At 44.8% G+C, this 27751-nt stretch overlaps 1 protein-coding gene across 1 annotated transcript in view; it reads left to right on the top strand.

Moving 5' to 3' along the window:
• LOC144828312 (uncharacterized) overlaps positions 1 to 27751 on the top strand; it is a 168282-nt gene that overhangs the window by 74583 nt on the left and 65948 nt on the right. Inside the window, exon 2 of the mRNA XM_078686400.1 lies at positions 10903 to 10989. Within this exon, the coding sequence (XP_078542526.1) occupies positions 10903 to 10989 (87 nt within the window). The remainder of the gene's footprint in view (positions 1 to 10902; positions 10990 to 27751) is intronic.

The following is a 27751-nucleotide window of genomic DNA, read 5'->3' as shown; positions in this document are numbered from 1 at the left end:
TCATTAACATCAGAGCCGGAACCAACAAGAAGCTAAATAAAGATCTGGAAAAGCTCGAACAAGATATTAGGAACCTAGAGGCCGCTCACAAATCAAACCCTGACGACGCAACAGCTCTTGATCTCTTAGTCAAGAAAAAATATGAATACAACACAATTACTAGCAACTAAACAGGCCAAAATAGTAGACACCTTTAAATCCTTTTATGAGGACCATTACAAAAAAGATTTGACCCTTGATACGGATGCCTGTGTTAGTTACTTGGAGTCCCTGAATCTCCCTAAACTTTCAGAGGAGGATAGTGTACGCATAGGCTCCCCCATTACAAGCTCTGAGATCTTATCCTCCATCAAAACCCTCAAAAGTAAAAAGGCACCAGGCCCTGACGGGTTCTCTGCGGCCTTCTATAAGGCCTTTGACAAACAGTTACCCCCATCCTCCAAACACTCTTTAACTCAATTGCCGCCAGTGGCAGCGTCTCCCCCTCAATGAGCGAGGCTACCATTATCGTGATTCCCAAAGACGGCAAAAAGAACGCTTTTAATCAAGAATTACCGCCCCATTTCATTGATAAATCTAGATTGCAAAATGTATGCGAAGATCCTGGCGGGTAGACTCAATGGTTTGCTCCCCAAACCGATCAGTACCTCACAGGTAGGGTTTTTAAAACATCGAATGTCAAACGATAATACCAGACTTTTGTGTCATATCCTAGAGAAAGTTTAACAAAAAAGGGGGTAACCCTGTGTCCCTCAGAACCTGGGTAAGTGTGATTAAAACGAAAAGTGGTTCTGTTGGGTAGCAGAATGCATTACTTCGAAGAAAGGCAATATTAGCTCATGACACAATAAACAAATTATATTCAATCAAATTAAATGAAACCTCTCTGAAAACAACCGAAATTCACAGCTTTTATACAGTAAAAGTCACAATTACAACATAGCGGAATTACTTCATTCCGTATGCGTTTCAATAAATGCTAAAAACAAGTGAGGAGTGACTGTTGGTGAACAAAAGTGAATAGTGCAGTGTTATTCAGTGACACTTATATACAACTTTATACAGTATTGTACACAGGAGGGGGGGGAAGGAGGAAGGTTATTGATTTAGAGGTCAGAGTTCCGAGTTAATGCTCCAAGGAAGCAGATGGTTACTGTGCCCGTTCCTGGAGGTTACTTGACCAAAGTAGTACGTCGACGTTTCGACCCTGATGTGCCCCAGTTGGTGGTCACAGCGGGTCTTTATCAAGACAATGGTGGGTAGGGGCGGGGGGGCCTAGAAAGGCAAGGAAAGAAGTTTCAGAGAGGTGTGGAGCTAGGTTTTATCTAAATTGATTGGTGTGAGTACCTCATACTCACAGGTGGTTCTGGACTCGTAGGCGGAAGAAATCACACCCTGTGGGAAAGCCGGGAGGTCAATCTAGGGAGAAGGTATGCGTAATGAATACCAGTATCAATTGTGGTATCAATGATAGGCAATTCATGCACGTAACTAAGTTGGTTCTGAGTAGAATAAAGCATGCATGACCCCCATTCAATTTGTGGAACCTAAAGAATAAGTGAAATGAACCATTAAAGTTAATCTGTGGATTCAGTTCCAAGTAAAGTGGGGTGAGCACTAGTGGACCCACTGTAGTTATGCAGTCTGAGATGGCAAAAACGTGATGAGACCCACATTCCTTGAAGTCAGTACAGCGTGTACAAAACCGGCGCTCATCGCGGGTGAGTAGAGCACTCGCAGTGTAATTACAGATAGGCTAAGTGCTGTGCGACTCAGCGCAAAACGCTCGTAGAGATTGCAACAACCACCAGTGCCTAAGCGAAAATGCCAACTACTTGTGACAAAGCGGGGTAAAGAGCACTCACGGTGCGCTCTTGGACAGGGGGGAACAGACTTACCCTGAATCAATTGGTATATGTGCCTTCAATGCAAAAGCCGAGCGCCGTCTGGTCTGTCATGCAGGAACTCAATCGTGGAAGGCGCCGAGCTCGAGGACGTTATGCACGTCGGTAACCTAGCAACGCCGTAGCATTGACTAGGTGCGTCATGACAGCAGCAGAATACAAGGGTGTCATAGGCTTGAAGTCACGCTCCCCTGGGTTGCTAGGCAACTCAAATGCGTCTATGTAACGAGCAGGGGAAATATCGATTGAAAAGTTGTGCGCGAAGACTTTATGGTAATACGAAGTTAAAATGGACTCGAGTGTAGCGTCCATACCAAGGGCAACGTAGATACCTAGGGGGTAGAGCTCAAGGATTTAGAAGCTCAATGGTACTGGAGTGCTAAGTGTATGCACAGGGCAAGGGGGGTGGAACCAAACTTAGCGTTACAAACATATGAAAACTTATTTATACAGAAAAAAGTACATATCAAGTGGGGTGGAACCAAACTTAGCGTTACAAACATATGAAAACTTATTTATATAGACAAAAGTATATATCAAGTGCAATATGTAATGGTACCTCGTACAATTCATGAATAACATTCCAAACAAGAGGAGCGAAATTGCAAGGTTAGTACATTCTCTCTCACAATTGTCATTGATGGGGATAAGAACAAAGGCTTTTCATCAGGTGGCGAAAGGAAGGGAAATACATTATCTCTCACAATTGTCATTGGGGGGAAAAGAACAGGGGCTTTTCATCAATGGGCAACGGGAAATTACATTATCTTAAGATTATAATAGGCCCATTTGTTTAGAGATCTCTTCATGTTTGTTTAATCCCTGACTCACAGAGTTCAAAATATGGATCCATTTACACTCCTTTCTATTGAGCACAGAGGTTAAGCAGCCTCCTCGTGGATTTGCATTGATTTTTTCCAATATGCGCCAGCGCATACTGTCCGGATCATAGTTCTGGCTGACAAAATGATCCACCATGGGGGCTCCCTGGGTCTTACAGCGGATTCTACTCATATGTTTTAATATACGAGCCTTAACCTTCTGTGTTGTTTGGCCCACATATGGTTTTTCACATGGGCATAAAATGACGTATATGACATTAGAGCTGTTGCAATTTGTCAAGGTAGGCAATGTGTATGTCTTGTTGTTGTGAGTGAATGACGGTCCATCAATGCACAGGGTACATGCTTTGCATGTGCTGCATTTGAAGTGTCCTTTCACAGGGGGCAGGCCCAGATGGTCACGGAGAGTCACTGGTTTAGGAGGTTCTAAGAATGCTTTTACCACATTGTCCTTTATGTTACGCCCTCTCCTAAAAGCAAATAAAGGACTTTCGTTCATGTTGAGCTCGGACGCCACCAGGTTCCAGTATTTCTTTTACGGTTTTCTTCATGATGTAAACCCGTGAGGGAATCAGAAGAGAATCAACCCTAGCGTTTACTGAGTTACCCGATGTGACGATGGGGGAAGCTATCCAGAACAACCCGGCACAGCACTCCTCTGATCAAACACCGGCAACTACCTCCCCTACAGATCCCATCATCAATCTATCTAACCACCATATTTCGGCTGCAGAAAGAAGTGTTCTAAGCAAAGGACTCTCATTTGTTCCCACCCACAGACCTGATGCTTTCACAACAAAACTGGAATTACAAAAATTCTTCCGCAAGATAAGGCTGAAATACCATTTTGGCAAAAATGACTATATCCCAAAAACAACAGCCACTCCATTTAAACCACCCTCGACCTTCACCCCCGGGTCCTACTGTATGAGCCAAAGAATATTGGCTTTCGAACAAATAGTCATGCACGAGGTGATGACGAGTCTAGAAGAAAGACACTACATCAAATATAATATCACAAAGGAGGAGAATTTTGCTTTGAAAAACCTCGGCAGTAATACCTCTATCATCGTCAAGGCTGCCGATAAGGGCGGAGCAGTAGTGTTACAAAACACTGAAGACTATGTAGCTGAAATCAAACGTCAACTTGATGTAAAGGAAAGCTACCAACTAACCGCGAGAGATCCCACATCAAGCATCAGAACACTGATTGAGACTCTAGTTGACGATGGCGTCAATAAAGGCTTCCTGAGTCACCCTGAAAGAGATTTTTTAATCAAAAAGGAACCCCGCATCCCTACCACCAGGAAGACCGATTATATCAGGTTGTGGATCCATATTGGAACCTGTGAACCAATTTGTTGATCATTTTCTCCAACCACTGATATCTGAAACAAAATCCTATGTGAGGGATTCAATGCATATCATCCAATTACTGGAAGGTCAACCATATGATGAAGCTACTCAGTTCATGGTAACACTGGATGTTGCCTCTCATTATACATCTATACCCCAAGATGAGGCAATCATTGTTATACAGAGTATGCTGGATAAACGTCCGGCGCCACATTGGATACCTACTGATTTTCTAATCAACCTCTTGGAGATTGCGATGAAACGCAACTACTTCATCTTTCAACAACAATTCTACCTGCAATGTAAAGGGGTGGCTATGGGCGCGACTTATGCCCCGAGCCTAGCAAATTCATACATGGACCGATATGAGAAACAACATCTATATACAGAAGAAAATCCATATGTCAATTCGATATCAATATGGAAAAGATATATTGATGACGTGATCATGATCTGGACAGGCACAGAAGCTGATCTAAACGACTTCTTCCTCTGGCTGGACTCAAGGTGTAATGATATTCAGTTCACCATAAGCTATGATTTAAAAAAGCATCGCATTTCTTGATTTACTGTTTAAAGTTGAAGACGGACTAATACTCTGTGACCTCTACAGAAAGTCAACGGAGAGAAATACCCTCCTGAAATATGACTCTCATCACCCGCGTAATTTACGCGACTACTTGCCCTTCGGGCAATACTTACGGATGAGACGTAACTGCACAAAAAAAAACAGACTTTTTCAAGGAGTGCGAGATACTCACCAATCGCCTACGTGAACGTGGTTACCCGTCGGGGTTACTCAAACGTGCTAAAAAGAGAGCCTGGTACTACCCTAGAGAGGATCTACTCGCTCCGAAAGAACAGAAAGAGGCATCCCCTAACCTGGTCTGTGTCACTACTTTCCACTCTAGGAGCAACATCATGAAGAAAACCATAAAGAAATACTGGAACCTGGTGGCGTCCGAGCTCAACATGAACGAAAGTCCTTTATTTGCTTTTAAGAGAGGGCGTAACATAAAGGACAATGTGGTAAAAGCATTCTTACAACCTCCTAAACCAGTGACTCTCCGTGACCATCTGGGCCTGCCCCCTGTGAAAGGACACTTCAAATGCAGCACATGCAAAGCATGTACCCTGTGCATTGATGGACTTTCATTCACTCACAACAACAAGACATACACATTGCCTACCTTGACAAATTGCAACAGCTCTAATGTCATATACGTCATTTTATGCCCATGTGAAAAACCATATGTGGGCCAAACAACACAGAAGGTTAAGGCTCGTATATTACAACATATGAGTAGAATCCGCTGTAAGACCCAGGGAGCCCCCATGGTGGATAATTTTGTCAGCCAGAACCATGATCCGGACAGTATGCGCTGGCGCATATTGGAAAAAATCAATGCAAATCCACGAGGATGCTGCTTAACCTCTGTGCTCAATAGAAAGGAGTGTAAATGGATCCATATTTTGAACTCTGTGAGTCAGGGATAAAACGAACATGAAGAGATCTCGAAACAAATGGGCCTATTATAATCTTAAGATAATGTAATTTCCCGTTGCCCATTGATGAAAAGCTCCTGTTCTTTTACCCCCAATGACAATTGTGAGAGATAATGTATTTCCCTTCCTTTCGCCCACTGATGAAAAGCCTTTGTTCTTATCCCCATCAATGACAATTGTGAGAGAGAATGTACTAACCTTGGAATTTCGCTCCTCTTGTTTGGAATGTTATTCATGAATTGCATGAGGTACCATTACATATTGCACTTGATATGTACTTTTGTCTATATCAATAAGTTTTCATATGTTTGTAACGCTAAGTTTGGTTCCACCCCACTTGATATGTACTTTTTTCTGTATAAATAAGTTTTCATATGTTTGTAACGCTAAGTTTGGTTCCACTCCCTTGCCCTGTGCATACACTTATCACTTCAGTACCATAGAGCTTCTAAATCCTTGAGCTCTACCCCCTAGGTATCTACGTTGCCCTTGGTATGGACGCTACACTCGAGTCCATTTTAACTTCGTATTACCATAGAGTCTTCACGCACAACTTTTCAATCGATATTTCCCCTGCTCGTTACATAGACGCATTTGAGTTGCCTAGCAACCCAGGGGAGCGTGACTTCCAGCCTATGACGCCCTTGTATTCTGCTGCTGTCATGACGCACCTAGTCAATGCTACGGCGTTGCTAGGTTACCGACGTGCATAACGTCCTCGAGCTCGGCGCCTTCCGCGATTGAGTTCCTGCATGACAGACCAGACGGCGCTCGGCTTTTGCATTGAAGGCACATATACCAATTGATTCAGGGTAAGTCTGTTCCCCCCTGTCCAAGAGCGCACCGTGAGTGCTCTTTACCCCGCTTTGTCACAAGTAGTTGGCATTTTCGCTTAGGCACTGGTGGTTGTTACAATCTCTACGAGCGTTTTGCGCTGAGTCACACAGCACTTAGCCTATCTGTCATTACACTGCGAGTGCTCTACTCACCCGCGATGAGCGCCGGTTTTGTACACGCTGTACTGACTTCAAGGAATGTGGGTCTCATCACGTTTTTGCCATCTCAGACTGCATAACTACAGTGGGTCCACTAGTGCTCACCCCACTTTACTTGGAACTGAATCCACAGATTAACTTTAATGGTTCATTTCACTTATTCTTTAGGTTCCACAAATTGAATGGGGGTCATGCATGCTTTATTCTACTCAGAACCAACTTAGTTACGTGCATGAATTGCCTATCATTGATACCACAATTGATACTGGTATTCATTACGCATACCTTCTCCCTAGATTGACCTCCCGGCTTTTCCACAGGGTGTGATTTCTTCCGCCTATGAGTCCAGAACCACCTGTGAGTATGAGGTACTCACACCAATCAATTTAGATAAAACCTAGCTCCACACCTCTCTGAAACTTCTTTCCTTGCCTTTCTAGGTCCCTCCTCCCGCCCCTACCCACCATTGTCTTGTTAAAGACCCGCCGTGACCACCAACTGGGGCACATCAGGGTCGAAACGTCGACGTACTACTTTGGTCAAGTAACCTCCAGGAACGGGCACAGTAACCATCTGCTTCCTTGGAGCATTAACTCGGAACTCTGACCTCTAAATTAATAACCTTCCTCCTCCCCCCCCCCTCCTGTGTACAATACTGTATAAAGTTGTATATAAGTGTCACTGAATAACACTGCACTATTCACTTTTGTTCACCAACAGTCACTCCTCACTTGTTTTTAGCATGTATTGAAACGCATACGGAATGAAGTAATTCCGCTATGTTGTAATTGTGACTTTTACTGTATAAAAGCTGTGAATTTCGGTTGTTTTCAGAGAGGTTTCATTTAATTTGATTGAATATAATTTGTTTATTGTGTCATATCCTAGAGAAAGCCAAGACCTCCCCCGCTCCAATGGTGGCCATAACTCTAGACGCCGAAAAAGTTTTCGACAAAGTTTCTTGGGCCTTCCTACAACATTGCATGCACTCCTTCAACTTAGGTCCCTCGTATATTAATATGGTTATGACCCTCTACTCTTCGCCATCCACCAGAATCGCCATTAATGGCACCTTCTCCAATTGATTCCGTTTGTACCAAGGCACTAGACAAGGTTGCCCCCTCTCCCCTGCATTGTTGCTCCTGGCCCTTGAACCCCTCCTGACTGACATTAAGCGCAATAAGGAGTGAATTTTGGTGACACTCAGGTGAAACTAGCGGCATAGGCCGATGACATTTTAATTGCAACGGAGGACCCTGAGAACTCCATAAAAGTCCTTATGACGTCAATTGATAGGTACTCAGCCCTTTCCAGTTTCAAATTGAACCGGGACAAATCGGAGTTCAAAACTCTTAATGTACATACCACCAGAGAAGTCCTAGGCGACTCTGGCCTCACATGGCAAAGTAGCTTTAAAAAATGCTTAGGAATTGGATTTGTGGACTCCTTGCTTGAGACACTTCGCCACAACGAGGCCACTACCCTAGACAAAATTAAACGGCTCCTAGAAGGCTGGTCTCCTCGCTTTATCACCTGGTGGGGACGGGTTGAAACCGTCAAAATGATGATTTCCCCCTTGGTCAATTACCTCATCACTATGCTGCCCCTCACCCTCTCTGGGGACTTTCACCACAAATTGGACACACTGATATCCACCTTCTCATGGAAGGGGAAAAGAGCCAGAATAAGAAAAAAAAGACGCCTTGATAAAACCCAAGGTGGGGTTAACCTAGCGAACTTCAAAGTCTACCAGACTGCCTTTCTCGCCAAACAGGGCTCACATTGGCTGGCGCCACAACCAGGATACACCCCAGTTTGGCTCACCATAGAAAGGGCCCTCCTCCAGTTCCTTGATCCCACATCCTTCCTTGCCATTGCACTGCGCTCCTCCATCTGTTCAGGTCCCATTTTTAAAAATACAAAAGCAGCCCTCCTAAAAGTAAGCAAGCATCTGCCGCACCAGTTCAAACCGTCAAAATGGGAATCTCTATGGCACATTTCCACATTGACATACAAAGGAAAACCGCTACACAATGCAACCTTGGTTGCAAGAGGGATATTCTTCCCACACCTCACTATTTAACGATTCCAGACCACTCTCCTTTGCTCAAGTGCGGGATAGATATGGCCTTAGTGAAAAAGAGTTTTACAACTTCCTGAACGTCAAGGTGGCAATCTCCAAAGCGAAACTTAGCAACAACACACCATCCCTCCCTGGCTATCTAGCTACCCTCAATAGGCTAGGCCACCAAGTCTCTAAACTATATAAGCTGATGAGCCCGCAACAGTCCAACCTCACTGAACCATTATGACTATTTTGGGAATCACACTCCTCTACATCAATCTCAGAGGTGGAGTGGGCCAGAACGTGGGAATCCACCACACGTCACAAAGTTAGCCCTACTCTCTCCCAGACTAAACTCTGGCTCCTCCACAAAGCCTTTTGGACCGGACCCCCAAACGCCTCTTCTTGCACAACATTAGGGACGACGACATATGCTGGAACTGCACTGAGGAGGGAGGTGATCTCGAACACTTCATTTTTAAATGCGCGTGCGTTACAGGCTATTGGGATAGAATTAGTTCATTGCTAAGGTGTTCTCCATCTCCCTACCACGAGAATTTTCCACCCAGGTATTCGGATTTACCAAAGCTACAGCAATTAATGATGACGACAAGGCCTTGCTTGGCCTCCTACTCACTGCTGCTGTTAAGATAATCCTGAACAATATGAAGGACACCCGTAAGGCATCCTTCCCACATTGGCTTAGTTGGGGATCCAATTTAAGAGGCGCTGACAACATATCACTCATGAACACCCCTTGGCGCCACCCTCACAGGAAAATGTGGACCTCCCTAGACAACTACTTTAGCCTTCATAAACCCCCATGATCACACGCGCTGCGCTCTAGTTTCTGGGGCTGAACCCCTCCCCGGGAACCCACACCTACACTCAGGAATGCCCCACTGACTACAACCCACACTTGTTGGCCCTAAAGCGCACCTACCTACCACTTGCGCACCCCCACACCTCTCTCGAATGGCTGTGTGTGTGGATTACTATATCTGAAACAATGCCTCCAAGAGTCGATGACCAACTGCATCAATATGCCTGATTTACCTTTTTATTATCTGCTTTCTATTATTTGTTATCATTATACCATGATCTTGTATTTTCTTATGATTCACAGTCTGATTTTAGTCTTCATTTGTTACCGAACTGTATGTAATGTTTTTCTTTTGTTGAAACTCCCTATAAAAATGTTTGTGAAATAAAAAAAAACACAAGCGCGGCCATGCAGCAGCGAAGGTGGAAGCACTGCAGCGTCCTCTGGAATTCTGGTCTAAGCCTTGCAATTATGAGCAAAAGGAGCGAGGAATGCAGCTGTAGTGGCACGCGCGCTCATGTTGGTCGCTGGACTTCCGGTCTAAGCCTTGCGCTCATGAGCAACACGAGCGAGGAATGCAGCTGCAGTGGAGTGCGCGCGCTCATGTTGCTCGTAAGCGCAAGCCTTAGGCCGGAAGTCCAGAGCGATTTCAAGAGGTCGTTTTCCTAGAGCAGCGCATGCGCGCTGCACTAGGCTTGACCTAAAATTAAAGAATGTATTCACTTTTATCTGATCATCAAACTGAGGAGCAGAAGGGAGCATGAGCTGTGATGTCTGCATGAATGTCACCCCAGTACGTGTTTTACTGCTGAGGAGTCATTTCATGAGATGAGTCTGAGAATACATCTCACTAGCAACCCGGATTTCAAATTCAATAAAATAGTGTTAAAAAAAAAGTTCATTTTTTAAGGCCTCTTTAGCAGAAAAGTTGGTTATTTCTGAGCAAACCTTTAGTGATCCCTACATGGTAAAGCCACAACTGTGCTTCCGGCGGAAAAACCTGCGCCGGTAGCCTCATTTCTAGCGCCAAGAAGCGGGGGAGTTGAGTCCACCTTGTGGTGTCAGATATTAGAGGTTCCAGGTTCTCTGCGTAAAGGACAGAAGCTTTAAATCTTGACACTGTCCTAGCCTGTAGAGTCATATTCTCTATGCCTTGCAGTACTGAAAGCCCATCTCTTGAGCGACTAGAAGCCTACAGGTGTCTGAAGTTCACATATGACGTCAGACACTATATAGGTCCAGTTATTAGGATGAATTCCTCCCAAGTGCTGCTAGTAACAGATACCCAGCTGACCCCTGTACCTGCCCTGGCCTGTACAGGCCCATCACCCACCTATCCTGTAGAGATCCTCTCACTGCATCTTGTGACCAGAAGCTTCTCTGACCCCTTGTGCTGTCTCCTCTCTTACAGAGACTGTATCCTCCCGAGTGCTGCTCGTGCTCTGTGCTGTCTGTGCACTTTTACTCCTGGTGGTGGTGGCCTTGGCTGCACTGACCGGTAAGTCTCCTACTCTCATAAAGTGCATTAGGTTGGAGATTGGTCTTAAAGTCAGTGTCAGAGGTGTCAGGTGCACACACTCATACTCGTACACACACACACACATACACACACACACCTGTGCAGGAGGTGTCAGGTGTTGTCACACAAACACATAGAGCCAGTGTCAGAGGTGTCAGGTGCTGTAACACACACATAGAGCCAGTGCTAGAGGTGTCAGGTGCTGTCACACACACACACACATAGAGCCAGTGCTAGAGGTGTCAGGTGCTCTCACGCACACACGTAAAGCCAGTGCCTGAGGTGTCAGATGCTGTCACACACACACATAGAACTAGTGCCCGATGTGTCAAGTGCTGTTATGCACACACGTAAAGCCAGTGCCAGAGGTGTCAGATGCTGTCACACACACAAGCACACACACACACATAGAGCCAGTGCCAGAGGTGTCAGGTGCTGTCACACACTCATGTAGAGCCAGTGCCAGAGGTGTCAGGTGCTGTCACACACACATGTAGAGCCAGCACCAGAGGTATCAGGTGCTGTCCCACACACACCTAGAGCCAGTGTCAGAGGTGTCTGGTGCTGTCAAACACACACATGGAGCCAGTGCCAGAGGTGTCAGGTTCTGTCACACACACACACATAGAGCTAGTGCCAGAGGTGTCAGGTACTGTCATACACCCACAAACAAATACACACACACACGTAGAGCCAGGGCCAGAGGTGTCAGGTGCTGTCACGCACGCCTAGAGCCAGTGCCAGAGTTGTCAGATGCTGTCACACACAAACGTAGAGCTAGTGCCAGAGTTGTCAGGTGCTGTCACACACACCTAGAGCCAGTGTCAGAGGTGTAAGGTGCTGTCAGACACACACGTTAAGCCGGTGCCTGAGTTGTCAGGTGATGTCACAAACACATGTAAAGCCAGTGCCTGAGGTGTCAGTTGCTGCCACACACACATAGAGCTAGTGCCAGAGGTGTCAAGTGCTGTTACGCACACATGTAAAGTCAATGCCAGAGGTGTCAGGTGCTGTCACGCACATATGTAGAGCCAGTGCCAGAGGTATCAGGTGCTGTCACACACATATGTAGAGCCAGTGCCAGAGGTATCAGGTGCTGGCACACACACAGCTAGAGCCAGTGCCAGAGGTGTCTGGTGCTGTCACACACATAGAGCCGGTGCCAGAGGTATCAGGTGCTGTCACACACATACCTAGAGCCAGTGCCAGAGGTGTCTGGTGCTGTCACAAATACACACATAGATCCAGTGCCAGAGGTATCAGGTGCTGTCACACACACACACACACACACACACACACACACGTAAAGCCAGTGTCAGAGGTGTCAGGTGCTGTCACACACTTGGAGCCAGTGCCAGAGGTGTCATGTGCTGTCACACACAAATATAGAGCCAGTGCCGGAGGTGTCAGGTGCCGTCCCACACACACAAACACCTAGAGCCAGTGCCAGAGGTGTCAGGTGCTGTCACACACACTCACATACACACTCACTAACACACACACATAGAGAGCCAGTGCCAGAGGTGTCAGGTGCTGTTCCACACACACAAACACACACAAACACCTAGAGCCAGTGCCAGAGGTGTCAGGTACTGTCACACACACACACACACACACACACACACACACACACACACACACACACACACATACAGCCAGTGCCAGACAAATCAGGTAGTCACACACACATAGATCCAGTGCCAGAGGTGTCAGGTGCTGCCACACAGTCATGTAGAGCCAGTGCCAGAGGTGTCAGGTACTGTCACACACACACACACATAGAGCCAGCGATAGAGGTGTCAGGTGCTGTCACACACACACACATGTAGAGCCAGTGCCAGACATGCCAGGTGCTGTCACACACACACACACACACACACACATAGAGCCAGTGCCAGAGGTGTCAGGTGCTGTCACACACTCATGTAGAGCCAGTGCCAGAGGTGTCAGGTGCTGTCCCACACACACCTAGAGCCAGGGTCAGAGGCGTCTGGTGCTGTCCCACACACACCTAGAGCCAGTGTCAGAGGTGTCTAGTGCTGTCACACACACACATGGAGCCAGTGCCAGAGGTGGCAGGTTCTGTCACACACACACACACACACACACACACACACACACACACACACATAGAGTCAGTGCCTGAGGTGTCAAGTCCTGTCACACACACACACACACACACACACATGTAGAGCCAGTGCCAGAGGTGTCAGGTGCTGTCCAGACACACCTAGAGCGAATGCCAGAGTTGTCAGATGCTGTCACACACACCTAGAGCCAGTGCCAGAGTTGTCAGGTGCTGTCACACACACACATGTAAAGCCAGTGCCTGAGATGTTAGGTGATGTCACACACACATGTAAAGACAGTGCCTGAGGTGTCAGATGCTGCCACAAACACACATAGAGCCTGTGCCAGATGTTTCAGGTGCTGTTACGCACACATGTGAAGTCAGTGCCAGAGGTGTCAGGTCCTGTCACACATACACACATGCAAGTAGAGCCAGTCCCGTAGGTGTCAGATACTGTCACACACACACACACATAGAGCCAGTGCCAGAGGTGTCAGGTGCTGTCACACACACCTAGAGCGAGTGCCAGAGTTGTCAGGTGCTGTCACACAAACACGTAAAGCCAGTGCCTGAGGTGTTAGGTGATGTTACACACACACATAAAGCCAGTGCATGAGGTGTCAGGTGCTGTCACACACACATAGAGCCAGTGCCGGAGGTGTCAGGTGCTGTTACGCACACATGTAAAGTCAGTGCTAGAGTTGTCAAGTGCTGTCACACACACACACACACACACATAGAGCCAGTAATAGAGGTATCAGGTGCTGTCACACACACATGTAGAGCAAGTGACAGAGATATCAGGTGCTGGCACACACACACCTAGAGCCAGTGCCAGAGGTGTCTGGTGCTGTCACATACACACACATAGAGCCAGTGCCAGAGGTATCAGGTGCTGTCACACACATACCTAGAACCAGTGCCAGAGGTGTCTGGTGCTGTTACACACACACACACACATAGATCCAGTGCCAGAGGTATCAGGTGCTGTCACATATACACACACACACACACGTAGAGCCAGTCTCAGAGGTGGTAGATGCTGTCACACACTTAAAACCAGTGCTAGAGATGTCATGTGCTGTCACACACAAATGTAGAGCCAGTGCCAGAGGTGTCATGTGCTGTCACACACAAATGTAGAGCCAGTGCCAGAGGTGTACGGTGCTGTCACACACACACACACACACCTAGAGCCAGTGCCAGAGGTGGCAGGTGCTGTCACACACACATAGAGCCAGTGCCAGAGGTGTCAGGTACTGTCACACACACAGGTAGAGCCAGTGCAGAGGTGTCAGGGGCTCTCTCTCTCTCTCACACACACACACACACACATAGAGTCAGTGCCAGAGTTGTCATGTGCTGTCACACACATGTAGAGTCAGTGCCAGACATGTCAGGTGCTGTCACACACACCTAGAGCCAGTGGTGTCAGGTACTGGCACGCACCCACATAGAGCCAGCATCAGAAGTGTCAGGTGCTGTCACACACACACACACACATAGAGCTCGTGCCAGAGGTGTCAAGTGCTGTCACACACACAGATCTAGAGCCAGTGTCAGAGGTGTCAGGTACTGTCACACACACAAGTAAAACCAGTGCCAGAGGTGTCAGGTGCTGTCACACACACACACACATAGAGCCATTGTCAGAGGTTTCAGGTGCTGTCACACACACAGGTAGAGCCAGTGCCAGGCGTGTCAGGTGCTGTCACACACACACACACATAGAGCCAGTGTCAGAGGTGTCTGGTGCTGTCCCACACACACATGGAGCCAGTGCCAGAGGTGACAGGTACTGTCACACAGACACACACATAAGCCAGTGAAAGAGGTGTCAGGTGTTGTCACACATACATTTAGAGCTAGTGCAAAGACATGTCAGGTGCTGTCATACACACACACACACACATAGAGCCAGTGCAAGAGGTGTCAGGTACTGTCACACACTCATGTAGAGCCAGTGCCAGAGGTGTCAGGTGCTGTCCCCCACTCACCTAGAGCCAGTGTCAGAGGTGTCTGATGCTGTCCCACACACACCTAGAGCCAGTGTCAGAGGTGTCTGGTGCTGTCACATACACACACATAGAGCCAGTGCCAGAGGTATCAGGTGCTGTCACACACATACCTAGAACCAGTGCCAGAGGTGTCTGGTGTTGTCACACACACACACACACACACACACATAGATCCAGTGCCAGAGGTATCAGGTGGTAGATGCTGTCACACACTTAAAACCAGTGCTAGAGATGTCATGTGCTGTCACACACAAATGTAGAGCCAGTGCCAGAGGTGTCATGTGCTGTCACACACAAATGTAGAGCCAGTGCCAGAGGTGTCCGGTGCTGTCACACACACACACACACCTAGAGCCAGTGCCAGAGGTGGCAGGTGCTGTCACACACACATAGAGCCAGTGCCAGAGGTGTCAGGTACTGTCACACACACGTGTAGAGCCAGTGCCAGAGGTGTCAGGTGCTCTCTCTTTCACACACACACACACACACACACATAGAGTCAGTGCCAGAGGTGTCATGTGCTGTCACACACATGTAGAGTCAGTGCAGACATGTCGGGTGCTGTCCCACACACCTAGAGCCAGTGGTGTCAGGTACTGTCACGCACCCACATAGAGCCAGCATCAGAAGTGTCAGGTGCTGTCACACACACACACACATAGAGCTCGTGCCAGAGGTGTCAAGTGCTGTCACACACACAGATCTAGAGCCAGTGTCAGAGGTGTCAGGTACTGTCACACACACAAGTAAAACCAGTGCCAGAGGTGTCAGGTGCTGTCAAACACACACACACATAGAGCAATTGTCAGAGGTTTCAGGTGCTGTCACACACATGTAGAGCCAGTGCCAGATATGTCAGGTGCTGTCACACACACCTAGAGCCAGTGCCAGAGGTGTCAGGTGCTGTCACATACACATAGAGCCAGTGCCAGAGGTGTCCGGTGCTGTCACACACACGTAGAGCCAGTGCCTACGCTGTCCCACACCCACACACACGTTTACACATACAGAGCCAGAGCCAGTGCCAGAGGTGTCAGGTGCTGTCACACAGATGTAGAGCCAGTGCCAACCTGTCACACACACACGCACATTTAGAACCAGTGCCACACACAAATAGCCAGTGCCAGAGGTGTCAGGTGCTGTCACACACACATTTCGAGCCAGTGCCAGATTGATTGATTGTCAGGTGCTGTCATATACACACACAGGTGTATATCCAGTGCCAGAGGTGTCAAGTGCTGTCACACACGTAGAGCCAGTGCCAGAAGAGTAAGGTGTTGTCTCACACACCCACACATAGAGCCAGTGGTAAGAGGTGTCAGGTGCTGTCGCACACAATCATAGAGCCAGTACCAGAGGAGTCAGGTGCTGTCACACACATAGATCCAGTGCGAGAGGTGTCAGGTGCTGTCACACACACACACACAAATAGAGCTTGTGCCAGAGGTGTCAAGTGCTGTCACACACACAGACCTAGAGCCAGTGTCAGAGGTGTCAGGTACTGTCACACACACAAGTAAAACCAGTGCCAGAGGTGTTAGGTGCTGTCACACACACCCACACATAGAGCCAGTGCCAGGGGTTTCAGGTGCTGTCACACACATGTAGAGCCAGTGGCAGATATGTCAGGTGCTGTCACACACACCTAGAGCCAGTGCCAGAGGTGTCAGGTGCTGTCACACACACATAGAGCCAGTGCCAGAGGTGTCCGGTGCTGTCACACACATGTAGAGCCAGTGCCTACGCTGTCACACACACATACATACAGAGCCAGAGCCAGTGCCAGAGGTGTCAGGTGCTGTCACACAGACGTAGAGCCAGTGCCAACCTGTCACACACACACGCACATGTAGAACCAGTGCCACACACAAATAGCCAGTGCCAGAGGTGTCAGGTACTGTCACACACATACTTCGATCCAGTGACAGATTGATTAATTGTCAGGTGCTGTCATATACACACACAGGTGTATATCCAGTGCCAGAGGTGTCAAGTGCTGTCACACACGTAGAGCCAGTGCCAGAAGAGTAAGGTGCTGTCTCACACACCAGCACATAGAGCCAGTGGTAAGAGGTGTCAGGTGCTGTCGCACACAATCATAGAGCCAGTACCAGAGGAGTAAGGTGCTGTCACACACATAGATCCAGTGCGAGAGGTGTTAGGTGCTGTCACAAACACACACACATATATTCAGTGCCAGAGGTGTCAGGTAGTGGCTCACAGACACACATACACAGACACGCACACACACATAGAGCAAGTGCCAGAGGTGTCAGGTACTGCAACACACATGTAGAGTCAGTGCCAGAAGTTTCAAGTGCTGTCACACACACATAGTCAATGCCAGAGGTGTCAGGTGCTGTCATCTAGAAATAGAGCTAGTGCCAGAGGTGTCAGGTGCTTTCACACCCACACACACACACTTAGAGTCAGTGTGAGAAGTGCAGGTGCTCTCACACTGATACACATAGAGCCGGTGCACAGGTGTCAAATGCTGTCACACATGTATATAGAGCCAGTGTCAGGGAATGTCACACATATGCAGAACCAGTGTTGAGTGCTGTGACACATGTTTCTAGAGGTGGTGGAGTGCAAATGATGTTTTAGGTGCCTCAGGCCCATGTCACCTCTCCTACTCCAACAGCATCAGCCCCTCCTTCCTCAGGTGTCTGATCTTGTTCAACCACCTATGTATACCTAGTGCCAGGTGAGGTGTGCTTGGGGTTCAGAACTTTATCACCTTTTCCCCCTCATTCAGCAGCCAAGAGGGTAGAGTCTCTCATTAGAGCCCCTGTGTGTGCACTGTCTGTAGGGGGCGCCCACCCCTCACCAACTCCCCCTCTTGCCCCAGCAGATTGTATGTACCAGCCTGTGATGCAGCCAGGGAGGCCTGTCTCCAGGTGAAGGTCAGGTGCAGGTCTACCTGCCAAAGCCCTGGAAGATCAGATCTTTATTTATCTAATTACTGGCCAATATTAATTTGTTCTTATAAAACTGACCCTTTTTTCCCGTGGCGCTCGTCACTTCCGAGTGAGCGCACGTTCAGTGCTGACGTCACTGCAGAAGGGAGGTCTCTAGATAGGTTCATAGTCCACACCCACCAAAGCCCAGTCCAAAGAGGGCTTCATGTAAGATGGGGATCCTAAACACCTGTGTGCAGGGGATAGGTCTGTACATAAGTTTATAGTCCACACCCACCAAAGCCCAGCCCAGTGAGGGCTTCAAAGTTAAATGAGGATCCTAAACACCTGTGTGTAGGGGATAGGTCTGTACATACGGTGCACAGACATAATATCGACTCCAAAATATCGTCTGGACAGAATATCGAGGAAAAAATATCGTTTGGACAAAATATCGACCGGACAGAATATCGACAGCCAAAATATCGTTTTTAAGGTAAGTGCAGTAATATCGACTGTAAATAATATCGAAAGTGAAAATATGTAAGTATATACTATAGATAGTAAAAAAAAATGTTTTTATTTTTAGGGTTCAGGGTCAGTTTTGGGTTTTTGGGTAAAGGGGTATTTTTAGGGTTCAGGGTCAGTTTTGGGTTTTTGGGTAAAGGGGTATTTTTAGGGTTCAGGGTCAGTTTTCAGTTTTTGGGTAAAGGGGTATTTTTAGGGTTCAGGGTCAGTTTTCAGTTTTTGGGTAAAGGGGTATTTTTAGGGTTCAGGGTCAGTTTTCAGTTTTTGGGTAAAGGGGTATTTTTAGGGTTCAGAGTCAGTTTTCAGTTTTTGGGTAAAGGGGTATTTTTAGGGTTCAGGGTCAGTTTTCAGTTTTTGGGTAAAGGGGTATTTTTAGGGTTCAGGGTCAGTTTTCAGTTTTTGGGTAAAGGGGTATTTTTAGGGTTCAGAGTCAGTTTTCAGTTTTTGGGTAAAGGGGTATTTTTAGGGTTCAGGGTCAGTTTTCAGTTTTTGGGTATTATTTTATTATATTTTATTACTATATATATATGTTTAATAAATATGAAATAAAAAAATATGTATTTAACTTTCATTAATTATTTAATTATTATAAGTTAATTTAAGTAATTTTAAGTATATTTTAGTAATTAATTATTAATATTAATTTAATTTAACACTGTTTTTAGTAAATACGATATTTTTTACAACTATATTTTTGTAAACGATATTTTGTACTCGATATTTTTGTACTTACCTGTTTGTACATACAAACTCGATATTTTTGCTGTAGATATTTTTTCCTCGATATTTTGGGTAGTCGATATTTTGGTAGTCGATATTCTTTCAGTGATCCTTCCATACGTTTATAGTCCACAACCACCAAAGCCCAGTCCAGTGTGGGCTTCGTTTTAGATGAGGATCCTAAACACCTCTGTGCGGGGATAGGTCTGTACATACGTTTATATTTTTTAAATATTTTTTATTGGGAATATTAAACATAGTGATGAATGATATACTGATTAAAAGAGGTGTGAGAAATTAACAAAATTACAAAATTAACAAATACATTTAAACAAGAGAACCCTTAATAACATCAGAAAAGTATAATTCCATTAAAAACTATTAAGAAGAAGAAAACAATAAGAATAAAAGCATAAAAATACTACATATTTTATATAGCATAAGTGCATAATTTATTCAGTTGTTTTTTGATAAAAGGGGAGAGAGAAGATGGAAAGGGGAAAAGAGGAAAGAGAGGAGAAAGAAAAAAGAGTGATAGATGAAGAAAGACAAAAGCATAAGGAGAAGGATGAGTGTGAGGATAGAAAATTAGTAAAATGTAACCATAATAACTCAGATTTGATCTTTTGAGATATCGAAGAAGAAGAAACAGAAGCTCGTCTAAGTTCATCACAAATTAAGTTCCACCATATCAAAACGATCGTTTAGAGTTATCTTTCCAACAAGTTAATATAACTTTAAAGGCAAGAGCAATAAAAAGTTCAAATAAAATAGTTTTTCAAGGAAGATGGTCAAACTCAGCAGATAAAGTTCCCCAAACAATATTGTGAATAGAGAGTGGACTATTACATGAGAAAACCAATAAACATTTAGACCATATAACTTTCCAAAATTCAAGTACTTCAGGACAATAATAAAATAGGTGTGTCAATGTACCATCAGAGGAGAGACATGACCAACACAAGGGAGAGATAGAAGAGCCAATTTTATGAAGAAATTGGAGAGTTACAACCACTCTATTATATGTAAAGTATAAGGATTGAGTAATATTAGCATCTTTGGAGGTCTTAAAGGTTTTTGCCACATATGATCCCATTAATGAATAGAAAGTGATGGAGATAAATCATGTTCCCACAACAGTTCAATAGCGGATTTATTACTTATAGCAGTAGGGGAAAACATAGTTTTATATATAAAGGAAGCTCTTGGAGTAGTATCCATAGAGATATTAAATAAGGGTGACTTAGGGATGACAGAAGTTACATTAGATTTAAAAGTATTGTTTAATAGAAAGGCTTGAAGTACAGGAAATAATAGGTTGTACTGTTGAATGTAAGAGTCGGATAGACCATTTTTTTCTTGTTGTTGAGGGAATAGTATTATGGAGTTATTGACTATCAAATGATGGACATCAAAAATAACCCTTCTCTTTCCTGTGTTTGAAATAAAAAGATTTATGGCAAAATTTGATAAATTGGTTATTCCAGAAAGAAGAGGCCAGAAAAGATTGATAAAAGTAAAATCCTTTGGTATAAAGAGTGTGTAATACGTGATAGGAGTACTTTAAAATTGGGTATTTGGAAATGAAAGTACATTTAGTAATAGAAACATCTTGAAAGGAAAAATCATGCAACAATGAACGTTCAAAAACAACCCATGTTGAAATGGGAGAGTCATGATAATCCTTAGACGTAGCATAAAATTGGCGGATTAAAAAAGCAGTATGATATATCTTAAAATCAGGGAAACGCACACCACCCTCCATTTTAGTTCAAATTAGTTTAGATAAAGCAAAATGAACACGCTTATTGTTTCAGAGTAATTTAGTACAAATAGAATCAATCTGGGAGAAATAATAATTAGGGATTTTAAAGGGTAACATCTAGAGCATAAAAGAACATGAGGTACGATCATCATTTTAATGGTGTCTAATCTGCTGCACCAGGATAAAAATAACGGAGACCAGGATGATAACAGCTTATGCAGTTCAAGTTTTAAGACAGTGAAATTGTGAACTAATGTGTCGGGTACATTTGAGGAAAACCATACTCCTATGTATCTCATCTTTTTGGAACACCAGGTGAAATTAGTTTTGTCAAACATGTAACGATAACAGGATGAGTTTAGTGGTAAAATCTCAGTTTTAGAGAAGTGTAACTTTTATCCAGAGACTCTTGAGTTCAAGGCAACCTCTTGTATAAAAGGGTCTAGGGAATTGGAAGGGTTGGACATATAAATGAAGATATCATCTGCATAAGCAGAGAGCTTCATTTCATGAGAATTGAATTTGAAACCAGTTATACCAGGATTATATCTGATTCGTTAAAGGAAGGGTTCTAAACAAAGAAGAAAAAGTAATGGAGAAAGGGGACAGCCCCGTCTAGTGCCGCTGTGTAGATAAAAATAGGGAGAAGAATAACCATTAACAAATACACAGGCACGTGGTTCAATATATAACAATTTGAAAAGTGAGATATATTTATCACCAAAACCAAACCATCGAAGAGCATACAACATAAATTGACAAATTATACGATCAAAAGCTTTTTCAGCATCAAGCGAGTCGGCAGCTATAGCAGAGGAGTAGTTCTCCCCAAGGGTAAGGATGTTGGAAAACATTCTGGCAATGTCGAATGCAGGTCTACCCTTAATAAAACCAGTTTGGTCAGGCTTAAGACAGGGTGGAATGACATTCTCCAAACAAGATGCTAAAATATTTGCAAAGATTTTACAATCATAATTGATTAGTGAGATAGGACGAAGGTTTTTCCAAAGGTAGTGTCTTTGTCTGGTATGGGAATAATAATAATAAGGGCTTCCGAAAAGGAACCATTTGCTTTAGTATTAGACAAAAATGAGTTAAAAAGCTCCAGTAATTTAGGGGCAAAAACGGAAGTAAAGGATGAGAGGAATTAAATGGAGAAACCATCCAGGCCAGGGGTTTTAGCCATTTTTAAAGCTTTATAGGCATCAGTGATCTCCTGTACAATATATCCTCTTCAAGGGATAAGAAAATATTCGGTGTAGAAGGAGATTTGTGTTTTCCCCCCCAAAAAAGTTTCAAAATCTTTTGCTGAGGGAGTTGTATCTTCTGTATATAATAGTTCATAATAAGATTGGAAGGTATTCACGATTTCAGAGTCGGAGGATAATAATTTGTTATTCTGCTCAGAACGAATAGGGCCAATAGTTTTTCATTCTGAATTGATTTTCAAATAATTGACTAACATTTTTCTCACCTTATTTTGGCTTCCATGATATTTACTTAATTTTAGGAAGACTATTACAAGCATGGACTGTAGCAATCTTGTTCAGGGCAGACTTAGATTTAATCAGATCTTGTAAACTTGAGGGGGATTTTGAAGAGAAGTACTTATGTTCTAAAGGCTTTATCTTTTGAAGGGCTGATAGATATTCAGTATTTAACGCCTTTTTGCTTCTAGCGGAATAGGCAATAGTAAGGGCTCTAAAGAAGGCCTTAAAAGTATCCCAATTATTATGGACAGAGGTATCTATGGAGCAATTAAAATGAAAAAGTTCATTAATGAAGGAAATGACTTCTAAAATGAAGTTTTGGTCAAAGAGATATGAATTAGCCTTGCTTGCAATTACTGAGAGACAAATCAAAAGTAGATAACACAGGGGCTTGGTCAGAAATACAAATAGAACTAATTTCGGAGGATTGGATGGAGGGGAGATAGTATGATGAACATTAGAGAAAAATGTGAATTCATATACATCAGGATTACAAGTTCTCCATACGTTATAGAATGGGCAACAGGAGATGGCGGATTGAAAGGCTTTGTGAGATTTGTCAGGCTTGATTTTACCTTTTACATTTTCTGTCCAAAAAGGGGTTTAACCAATCCTTAAAATCACCCTCTACGATTATATTCGGATTAGGGGTAGAAGATAATTAACATTTAATATTTTGCCAACATTTGCAATCAGATTTAACCAGGCCATAGATGTTGAAGAAAGTGACTAGTTTTTTATATATAATGGCATCAACCAAAACCCATCACCCATTCAAATCACATTCTGTTGATAAAATATGCACATTCACTGACTTGTGGAATAAAACAACAACACCACCATAACAATTAACAGCAGTAGCAAAATAACCTGACTAACCCATTGACGTTTAAGCTTAAGTGATTCCACATCATTACAGTGAGTTTCCTGTAGAAAAGTATCATGTGCATTAAGTTTGGATGAATGAGAAAGTACCTTTTTACGCTTAACGAGATGACCAAGACCACGTACATTCCACAAGACAATGTTAAACCTGTTGTAGGGTAAGGGGAGACATATGAGAACAGGAACAACAAGCTGCAAACTCAATAAAGAGGACAAAGAAATACCATTTAACAACCATCAAAAAGCATAAAAGAGATATAATTGCAGGCGAAAGAGAATCAAGAAAAGAAAGAACACTCATGCTAAGGAAAAATTGTAATAGTAGGGAACCAGGAGGAGAAACATTTAAAAGAAAGGAATGTGGGGTAAGGAAAAATAAATATGAAGGAAAGAGAAGGACAGATCAAGGATAAAGATCCAGATCTGAATTGCAGAGTTTGGAGGGCAAGCTGGGGTCATACTTACATCAAAAACAAGAACGGCGACAGAGAAAAGAAGGAACTATAAAAGTTATAAAGGAGTAGCCATAAAATTTAAAGTGAGATATGGAGAAAAGAAGAGAAAAATAAATAAATAAATAAAATTGAAGGTTGCAATGAAATTAATAGGAATATTAATATTACATTAACAAGATATGAGGACAGGTCAAAGGAGAGGACAGAGAAAACTAGTTCTGAGAAAAGTGAACATTTTAGAGAATATTAAGGAGTGATATCCATTTTATGATTTGCCATGGTTTGCAAAAAAGTTTTCAGCTTCACCGGATCATCAAACAATCGTGAGGTGCCTTCATAGGTGGTCTTGCAAAGACAAGGATGAAGAATGCCGTATTGAATATTCAAATGTCTCATCTGAGGACGAAGGGCTAAGAATTCTTCACAACGAGCGTTGGTTACATTTGAAACATCTTCGGATATAAACAAATTATGACCACACAAAATAAGCCAACATTTTTGCTTAGCCACCTTTAGGACACGCATCAAATCAGTGAATTCCAGAAAGAGCATTGTATTTCATGTGGTTTTGTTGAATGAGGTTGAAGACAACCCAAACAATGTGCACATTGCATTTTCAGTGGAGGTGTAGCGGGAAGATCCAGAAGGTCTGATAAAAATTTCTTCAGGAAGACCAGGAGATCAGGACCCTCAATCTTTTCCGAAAGACCATAAAGACGCAGATTGTTCTGTCTATTACGATTCTCAAGGTCTTCAGTATGTAACTTAAGCTTCTGGATTTCTTGTTCCAGCATGGGAATTTTAGTGGATCAGTCTAGCAAGTCTCCCACACGTTGTTCCCACTCCAATGCCTTCCCTTCCATATCTATCCATCGATCCTTAATCTGTTGCAATTTTCCATTGGTGGTAACCATGAAAGATTGCAAAAACGTACTTCATCTAAGATAGAGTCTAACACAGGATTATGTGATGATAAAATAGGATATTGACAATCATTTAATGCTCTTTTAGGCTTAGTGCCCAAAGAAGATGGTTTGGCAGATACATGCAAATCACTGGCCATCTTTAACAATGAGAGGAAGGTTAAAAAAAGATGGATACAGGATAACACTGATCCAATGAGATAGGCAAAAGGTTGCAAAGAACCTGCTTCCATAAAATGACTGCATAAAAGGCTACTATAAGTATCCACAATATGGTTGTCAAATAAGCAGACCCAGGTCAAATGAAATAAAGGGTCACTATATCAACCTGTCAGAAGGGGGATGCCCAACCAGCAGACATATAGTGGACCAGTATGAACAAAGTTACCAACTGCAGCAATCAAATCTGAAAATTGCAAGCATGAAGGAGCAGCAATGGCAAGAAAACAGCAGTCCATATCTATCCATGAGGAAAGAGGAGAGAAAATAACAGCAGGAGAACCAACACTGTATCGCGAGCGTCGTGGGATATTATCTGTCTGAGGTGGAGCGGAAGGTCGTTCTAGGCACTTGCAGTTCGGAAGGAAAAGGAACGGCATCCCGATCTGGTCTTTCTGGTGTGGGGGACCACGCCGTAGGAGAGCTGGGGTGATCATAGGGTCCTTTGGGGTGCGTGGAATTTGAGTCGGCTGTTCAGGTATGCTGGTCCGGTGTAGTGGAGGGCCTTGTGAGCGTGGGTTAGCATCTTGAAGGTGACTCTAGCTTCGATGGGGAGCCAGTGGAGTGTCCCCAGGTGCTGGGAGATGTGGCAGTGACTTGTCAGGTTGAGGACCAGTCATTTGGCAGCATTTTGGATGTTCTGTAGCTTGCAGGTGAGGTTTTTGTTTAATCCGGCATAGAGTGCATTGCCGTAGTCGAGCCTGCTGGTGACCGGGGCGTGAGTGACGGTCTTTCTGTGTTCGAGGGGGATCCATTTGAAGGTTTTACTTATGAGGTGGAGGTTGTGGAAGCAGGAGGACGAGAAAGGGTTAATATGGCAGTCCATATTGAGCTCTGAGTCCAGGATGATTCCCAGGTTGCGTGCGTGGTCCGTGGGGGTGGGCAGGCTTCTGAGGGAGGGGGGCCACCAGGTGTCGTTCCAGGCATCTGGGTTTGGGCCCATGATGAGTACTTCCGTTTTGTTTGTGTTTAGTTGTAGGCAGCTGTTTGTCATCCATTTGGCCACGGCTTCCATGCCTTCTCAAAAGTTGTGTCTGGTGGTGTTGGGTTCAATGGATAGGGAGAGGATGAGTTGGGTGTCGTCTGCGTATGACCCACTGTTGAGTCCGTAGGTTCTGATGATGGGGGGAGAGGAGCCATGTAGACATTGAAGAGCATAGGCCTGAGGAAGGACCCCTGGGGGACTCCGCAGGTGGTAGCTGTAGGGTCTGAGAGGAAAGGGGGGAGTCTGACCCACTGCGTTTTGCCGGAGAGAAAGGAGCGGATCCAGTCGAGGGCCTTGTCTTGGAACCCTGTATAGTGATTTGATTTGATTTGATTTGAAAAGAATTTATTGAGCGCGGCTAACACCATTAGGTTTCTTGGCGCTGTGCTGGGGCGTGGTGAAAATAAAGAGGAAACAGAATCTAAGAATACGAAATAGTAAAAAGGAAGGTTTTAAGAAGTGATCTAAAGCCAGAATATGAAGGTGCCAGTCTAAGGGAGAGAGGAAGGGAGTTCCAGAAGGATGGGGCCAAAAGAGAAAACCTCAGGTCCCCGTGTTTTTTCCTCTTGAACCTAGGGACGGATAGCAGGGCCATTTGGGATGAACGTAAGGTATGGGACGGAGTGTAAGAGTGAAGAAGAGAGGAGATAAAAGAGGGACCTAAACCAGAGAGAGACTTATAAATGGTGCAACCTAACTTGAATTGGCAGCGGGCGGAAACCGGCAGCCAATGAAGACTCTTTAAGAGTGGACGGACGTGCTGATCTCTGGGCTGGTGAAAAATCAGGCGAGCAGCCTGATTTTGTATCAGCTGGAGTCTTCTCTGTTGGTACTCAGGAATACCGACGTATAGCGCGTTGGCATAGTCGAGTCGACTGATCACTAACGCCAGGAGTGCTAACGTGAGCGCTTCGGTGGTAAGAAGGCGAGATATTTTCCGGAGTTTCCTGAGTTGGAAGTGGCTGGCGGACACCACTGCACTGATCTGGGGAGTCATTGAAAGATCATTGCTGATAATGACACCCAGACTTTTGGCAGAGTGGACTGGAGAGGGAGGGCTTCCAAGACTGGCAGGCCAGATGGAAGGTTGCCATGGGTTGGAAGCTCCCCCGACAAGAATTAGTTCAGTCTTGTCGGGGTTGAGCTTCAGGTGATTTAAGCTCATCCAGTCACTGATGAAGCAGAGTGTATTTTGAAAAATAGAGATGGAATCCTCAGAAGAATCAATATTAAAAATCAATTGGATATCGTCCGCGTAGTTGAACGCGATAACGTTCAACCCGCGGAGAGCACGGAGTAACGTGGCCAAATACAAATTAAAAAGAAGAGGGGATAATGAAGAGCCCTGAGGAACACCACAGGACAGCTCAACCTGAGTGGCAGAGAACTGAGACAGCCTGACAGCTTGTTGTCGTCCCGTCAAAATGGACTGAACCCAGTCAAGGGCGGTCCCTCGGATGCCGGCCTCCTCGACACGGTCGACCAGGATCCCATGGTCGACCGTGTCGAAGGCGGCCGATAAGTCCAGAAGGACCAGGGCTTGTCGGGTGTTAACATCAGCCCCTCTGCGCAATTCATCCATCACGGAGAGAATGACAGCCTCCGTTGAATGCGCAGGTCTAAACCCTGCCTGCTTAGAATCTAAGACACACGAGTCCTCGATGAAGGAACTGAGTGTGTGGGTCACGTGCGATTCCAGAACTTTGCTGAGGAAGGGGAGAAAGGATATAGGGCGGTAGTTGCTCAGAATGGAGGGGTCTGCAGAAGGTTTTTTTAAAATGG

This window comes from Lissotriton helveticus, chromosome 4_1 (genome assembly GCF_964261635.1).
Source record: "Lissotriton helveticus chromosome 4_1, aLisHel1.1, whole genome shotgun sequence".
NCBI classification, from domain to species: domain Eukaryota; kingdom Metazoa; phylum Chordata; class Amphibia; order Caudata; family Salamandridae; genus Lissotriton; species Lissotriton helveticus.
This window is presented reverse-complemented; position numbering and strand designations above follow the sequence as displayed.